The sequence below is a fragment of the Beta vulgaris genome, chromosome 6, assembly GCF_026745355.1.
Source record: "Beta vulgaris subsp. vulgaris cultivar EL10 chromosome 6, EL10.2, whole genome shotgun sequence".
Taxonomy (NCBI): Eukaryota; Viridiplantae; Streptophyta; class Magnoliopsida; order Caryophyllales; family Amaranthaceae; genus Beta; species Beta vulgaris.
The window spans coordinates 8,580,219-8,586,552 of NC_079207.1; the positions used below are offsets into that span (position 1 = coordinate 8,580,219).

The 6,334-nt window shown below is 36.8% G+C and overlaps 1 protein-coding gene across 3 annotated transcripts; it reads right to left on the reverse strand.

Annotated features, from left to right (window-relative positions):
* Positions 1 to 809: 809 nt before the first annotated feature.
* On the reverse strand, positions 810 to 4,473 carry LOC104895473 (probable mediator of RNA polymerase II transcription subunit 26c). Of its 3 annotated transcripts, none has more exons than XM_010681991.4 (10): positions 3,853 to 4,464; positions 3,242 to 3,759; positions 3,062 to 3,130; positions 2,895 to 2,977; positions 2,692 to 2,768; positions 2,488 to 2,549; positions 2,343 to 2,376; positions 2,104 to 2,237; positions 1,444 to 1,528; positions 810 to 1,325 (listed from the first exon to the last, which is right to left on the reverse strand). In XM_010681991.4, exons 2-10 carry the CDS (start codon positions 3,656 to 3,658, stop codon positions 1,225 to 1,227), a joined length of 1,062 nt encoding a protein of 353 aa, XP_010680293.1. In that variant the 5' UTR covers positions 3,659 to 3,759; positions 3,853 to 4,464; the 3' UTR covers positions 810 to 1,224. The 3 variants fall into 3 exon arrangements, with proteins under 3 accessions (XP_010680293.1, XP_019105694.1, XP_048501978.1); XM_019250149.3 differs by having other exon boundaries at positions 3,242 to 3,783; XM_048646021.2 differs by lacking the exon at positions 810 to 1,325 and having other exon boundaries at positions 1,444 to 1,673; positions 3,853 to 4,473.
* Positions 4,474 to 6,334: the final 1,861 nt, after the last annotated feature.

Below are 6,334 nucleotides of genomic sequence, written 5' to 3' on the forward strand. Positions count from 1 at the left end.
ATAACTAAAATCTGGTATCTAACAGTTAAAAAATAGTTGCTTTTTTAATGTAACAAAAAATAGATGCAAATTTTAAGGAACAAACTCATAGTTCCAGTTTACATGCTCAATTATGGATCACATGAAACTCATTACTGTTAGTCTGTTACCACAAACAAGGAATATTCTTGTATCAAACGGTTTGACGTTTATATTATACACAACGAAAGAGATTATATACAACGAAAGTTATCAAACGGTTTGACGTTTAGATTATACACAACGAAAGAGATTATACACAACGAAAGTTATCAAACGGTTTGACGTTTAGATTATACACAACGAAAGAGATTATACACAACGAAAGTTACAAACGTTACATTTTTTTTAGAAGAAAAAAGGACTACTACACAAAAGGTATACAATTGATTTTAAGAAATTAAAAGTAGACAAAATATATCTAGAAAATTAAGCAAAGTAGTATCTTATAAGTTAATTGGAGTGAAGAAATCATTTGGTAAGATCTAATAGAAAGTCGGATAAGAGTGATGGGCAAAACCAAACTAAGGAAAAAAATGCTACATTTACACACTCCAAACTAAGTATACCATAGATTCACTCTTTAACGTTCAATTACGGTTTCCGAAGCTACTCTAGCAAAAGTATCGATCTTTTTCTCTGAATGGTGTTATGACATTTAGGATTGTCATGTCCCATTTGATGTCGAATCTGTACCCAAATACATCTCCTTCCGCCATGACAAAACCTCGGAAACTCGTTTGGTTTCGAGGGTAAACATGGTTGGAAGGGAAGAATTGGGGTACAATGGATAACAAAAGATCTTAATCATCTCTTATAGTTGATGAGTGCAAAAAAACCACCTCCATTTTTTACATGTAGGGTACAATCTCCCTAAGAAAATCCTACAAAAACAAAGAAGTTTTAAAGCTTTGTACAAAATTAGTAAAATCACCACTTGGGGAACCCCCCTTATACTCAAGTCAGTCCACAATTATTGTAGAGTTGCTTCAACAAATTACTAAGAATAATCGATGGGGGGAAACCATCAAAACGGGGGAACATTGTTCCAGAAAAATTCATACTCGAAATGTCACGAGACAAAGAGAAACCATTACTTTCCACCTCGTTTTTCTTCTTGGGTTTTCATCCTATTTGGTTCCGGAAAAGCCTCACGTATAGGAATGTCTGTTTCTCTATATCTTAAACTCGATAAGACAACATATACTAGTGCCTCTGAAAGCCACCTTTGTTTCTTCCAAAGAAGGCATTCCTGGGTTTTGGTATCTCGTGGATGTCCATCACTTGGATTGTTCTTTGCTTTTTGGCTTCAACAAAGACAAACCAAAATGCAAAGAAAAAGCATATACATCAGTATGGCAACGAAAAACACGTACTAATAATTGTTAAATCAAAATTGAATGGTGTTTTTGTCAAGCGTCAAACCATTTTGAGCTTCTTGGTAGTTCTCCTGAAGCCGTTTCCTAGCAGAAGCCAGCCTGTCTGCGTCCGCTTGCACCTGTTTTTGCCTCTGCATCATCCCAATGGAAGTTTTCCATTAAAAACTTATGAGAAAACTTCTCCAGCTCAGTTCCTCAAAAGTGAATATTAGAATGCAAACAGAAAGCTTTCAACAAGCTTTGATCATTTCAAAACCATTTCCAAAGACTTGTCTCCTGAAAACAACAGATTTCAGTAGGATAATGGATCAAATTCTCTGAAGTGGAAAGGCCATTAGCTAACAAGACCCTGTTCTTCCATAATACTAACTTAATTCCGGTAAAACATAAAATTTTCAACCACGCCCGAGAAAGAAGATGAAATGTTGGTCGAGCATTTACCTTATATTATTTTTCATACAGTTTCCGCTATACCCTCTATAAACATCCAAATTTCAGAAAAATATTTTGATGAAAGTCTACAACTTCATTGCTGTGCGAAATCAGTTGAGTTAACAACAGTCTTCAAATTCAGAGTAAAGTCAAATTTGAGATTTTGGAAAATGCTGATTGTGTCAGGAAAACCAAAAAGGGTTATTTTGAAATTACTAGTTGCACTAATTTTCTCATCAGCCAAGAAGCAAATTAAAATCTTAAAAAGGTGTACATTGGGTGGAGGAGCTGATGCTGGAGAAGCACTCTTCATGGGCTTAGCCGGAGGGTCTCTCCGGGGAGGGGGGAGAGGAGCTTTTCGCTTAGGTTCCAACTCCGAATTGTTCTTATCGGATCCCGAACTTCCATCTGTTCAGAAATGGAATTCAAGAAACCATATGAATTAACAGAACATCAACCACACACAACAAACTAGTGTATGTTAGCCTTTGGAGAATCAGATTCTCTTCTTACTGTGTGGATTTGGAGAGTAAGCAAAATCAGGAACCTGTAAAGAGAAAACAACAAACTAAGAATCTTGCATAAAGAAAAAATAAAAAAAGAAGCAAAGAAAGCTTTTCAGCATATTCATCTTCTTCATTGCAAAAGAAAAATATACCTGATTGTGATTACCGTTTTGGTGATTCCTTGAAACAGTTTGCAACGGCGAGTCTCCATCAGCTGAAGCCCATAATTTACAGTCATACATTACAAAGCAAAGAAAAAGATTCAGCAAAAGGATAAATTCACAATTTATTTTCGCCTCCGAAAAACGATTCCAGAATTATAATCTAAATCAAACTAAAAGAAGGAAGAGAGAGACCAATAAGATTACTAGAAGATTGGACTTCACCAGGTGTGTTTGACCTAACCCATTCATCAACCAAATCCTTCCATTTTCTACCATGAAAAGAAACACACAAAACCATCAAAATCAACAACTACATAACTACTTTTTCTTTTCATTTAAAACATCAAACTTGTTTCACCACTTCGAAGTAACCCAAGTTTGATCAAAATCAGAACCTGACAAGCAGCTTGACTAATCTCCGAACATCGCCAGACGGGTGTTTCCTCAAATGGTTCACATGCCTTCCAATATCAGTTTCCTTCATAATCAATCACCATAAACTTGAGAATCTACAAAGTATATAATTCTAATGCAATTACTCTAACATTAGCTTAACACTAACCTTAAGAGCTTTGAATGTGATATCCATATCAGCTAAACTTTGAAGCAAATCAACCACTGAATCCTCAGACTACAATTAAACAAAAAATCACATATTCATGTCACAAATTCACAATAAAACCAATCAATTCAGAAACCTAACAACACTACTAATTAACATAAATCAACAAAGAACAACAACCTGATGAGGATCTTCAATCTGTTCTTTAATAGATAAAACTCTTCTGAGCTCATCATCTTCATCTTCCTCATCCAGATTCTCAACAAACCTTCTATTCTGCTCCTGTTCCTGCCCCTCCTCCTCCTCATCATCGCCACCACCGATCGAAACCGGAGTCGAAGGCGAAACAGATTTATTGGGCACAATCTCATTCTCAGTCCCAAAAACAGCATCAACCACAGCATTTGTGGCAAACCCATTAGAAGGTGGTCTTTCATAGTTATGACAATTTGTGTATAATTTCTCAACAATACCATCTCTCCTAACTTTAAGTTCATCCCTATATTCCAATGATGCTACTTTTATTGCAGTTTCTATTAACCCCCATATATCCACCCCAGAATTCCCCAAAATCATTCTGAAATCATCCAAATCCATCCTAAAAACACTCTATTTACACAATTAACAAACCAAATCAAAACAACCCAAAAAAATTAAAAATCCTTACTTTCTCACTTTATTAACAATACCCAATACTTCTGCAAAAACAACAATAAACAGATCTACAAAATCAAAACACACACAAAAAAAGACAAATATTTATAAAAACAAAACATGAAATTAATGATTACCTGTAGATCTGACTTTGAAGTTGTTCTTAAAACATGATAAAAATCAAAACTTTTTATGAGAGACCTCCTTTCTTCGCTTCTAATGGGTCTTCTTTGTTTGCTTTTGCAGGAAAATTTTGCTATAGAAATTTTGACATAATTGGGTTTTTATTTAATTAATTTGTAGAAGTATATATTAATATAACTATTGAATTTGTATTGGGTTGTACTTGTATACTTATACTAACTAATAATCTAATGCAGTGTGATTTATGATGAAGAATACTACTATATAATAATTATTATTATAATAACAATAATAGTACAATTATATGCTTAAACTCGGGAAAAAAAAGAAAGAAGCAAACTTTTTTTTGTGAAGAAGATGAAGAATAAGATTTTGATGAGTTTTATTAATTTTAAGAAAATTCTCTTTCTTTCTTTCTTTCTTTCTTTCTTTCTTTCTTTCTTTTTTGTGGGATTTGTGTGTCTGTGGGTGCCAGTGGGAGAGCCCAAGAGACAGAATTCTAGGGGGGCTGTTTGGATTTTTTGTCAGATTGTATGAGGGGGGAATAATTAGGACTTTAGGTCTCCCATTTTTCTTTCTTTTTTTAGGTGTTTTTTTTTCAACCTTCTTCTTGTTTTTGAATGAGTTATATTACTTACTCTTATATATGTGGGATATTGGTAGCATTTTTTTTTTTTTTTTTGGACATCAGTAAAATGTATATTAATAAAACAAAAGCAATTAAATACGAAGTAACGGTAGATGGCCCTTCCTGACATGTGTTGCTAGATCGTGAGCCTTTTGAACCTGTAACCGAGAGACCTTGGTAATCCTACACCATACAAATTCCTGGGCAATCAAACGAATATCACGGAGTGTCCAAGTAATCGAAATGGGAGATGCCAGTGGTTTTAATAAACTTCGGACGATAATTTCGGAATCCGTGTACAAGGATATTTGTTGAAAACCTTGACCTTGTGCCCAAAGCAAGGCCTGAAGACATGCCTTAGCTTCTGTGAGGAGCGCAGAATCTGCATGAATACAAGTCCTTCTCCTGTCTGAATCTGATTGTTAGCAGTCTCAGCCACCCAAGCAATACCTGCCAAGGTCGACGTAGAAACCCACGACCCATCCACTTGAATTTGTAGTTGCGGACCCCTCGAAAGGAGGAACCAAAATGTACCATAAGGAATTCTGGTGGTCCAGGACCTTCTTCGATCATTTGAGGAGAAAACATCGGCCTAGCCAGAAATGTTATATGTTGCTGTCTGACCTGTTGTGTAAGGACATGTAAACTATCTCCATCAGGCGTGATATTATTAAAAACCAAATTATTCCTACACTGCCAAATCGTCCACAGTGTGGCAATGAAAACCGGAATACGATCCCCCAAATACCCATCCGTACGATAGAAATATAAAATCCATGCAAGAAGCCATTCTCTAAAGGGAACGTAACTAACTAAGTTCGAAATAATACCCAACTGACTGGTCCGCCAGGCAGTAGTAGCTAGGGGGCACATTCTGAATAGATGTTGGCAGGTCTCGGATTCCATCTCACAACAAGGACAGTCACTCGGGACTGACAGCCCCCGAGCTGACAGATTAGCAACTGTTGCTAAACTGTTATGCCAAAGTTTCCATAGAAAAATCTTCCACTTAGGCATGATGCGCAATCCCCATAAAATCCGAAAAAATTTCGAATTTAGAGGAGGTGTCATGCTGCAGATGTCAATTTGTCGCGAAAGTAAATAGTAGGTAGACTTAGTAGTGTATTTACCCGAAGCTGTGTGAGGCCAATACGGAAAGTCACACTGAGTTGCCAGACTTGGTAATTCTAACCCTCGGATAGCGCCTATCGTTTCTGTAGTGAATAGAGAAGTAATTCTGGGAATATTCCAAGCTTGCTGAAGCGGTAAAATGAGGGACCCAACAGTGACAGCAGCTGTTGTTCGCAGTGTTATCCGATCACGGAATATCGGTATTTGTCCATTGACCCATCGATTCTGACCAGCCCGTAGAGTTGAATTAGACCCAATTTTCCAAGCATAATTATCAGTAAGGATCCTTTCAGCCTGATTTAAACTCCGCGCGCCCCAAGAACTCTGTCCTTTTAAGGAATGTAACATAGAAATATGCGAAGTAGGATGTAGGGAATTTGATGCAAAGACTTGGCTGACTAGTAACTTCGAATTCCGATGAATACGCCATACTTTTTTCATCAGCAATGCACGGTTATGATTCGTAACACTACGTAGTCCGAGTCCCCCAACACCTTTAGGCATATGCAGACAATCTTTCCGTCGCCAAGCAATTCCTTTCCCTGAAGGTTTGGCCCAAAAAAATCTCGATACCATGGCATCCACCTTGTTAGCAATGGTTGTTGGAAGCAAAAACACAGAGAGTATGTGAGCAATTGAAGCAATGAGAACCGAGTTGATAAGAATCAGCTTGCCAGCTTGTGATAAGGGGTATGACTCCATGCAGTAATACGTTG

Excerpts from the sequence above, each read along its gene's own strand:
- LOC104895473 (XM_010681991.4), bottom strand. The coding sequence starts at position 3,658 with ATGGATTTGGATGATTTCAGAATGATTTTGGGGAATTCTGGGGTGGAT. Across the intron at positions 2,769-2,894 it reads TTAGTCAAGCTGCTTGTCAG|AAAATGGAAGGATTTGGTTG; the intron begins GTTCTGATTTTG and ends TTTTCATGGTAG. Across the intron at positions 1,326-1,443 it reads CTACCAAGAAGCTCAAAATG|CCAAAAAGCAAAGAACAATC; the intron begins GTTTGACGCTTG and ends TCTTTGTTGAAG.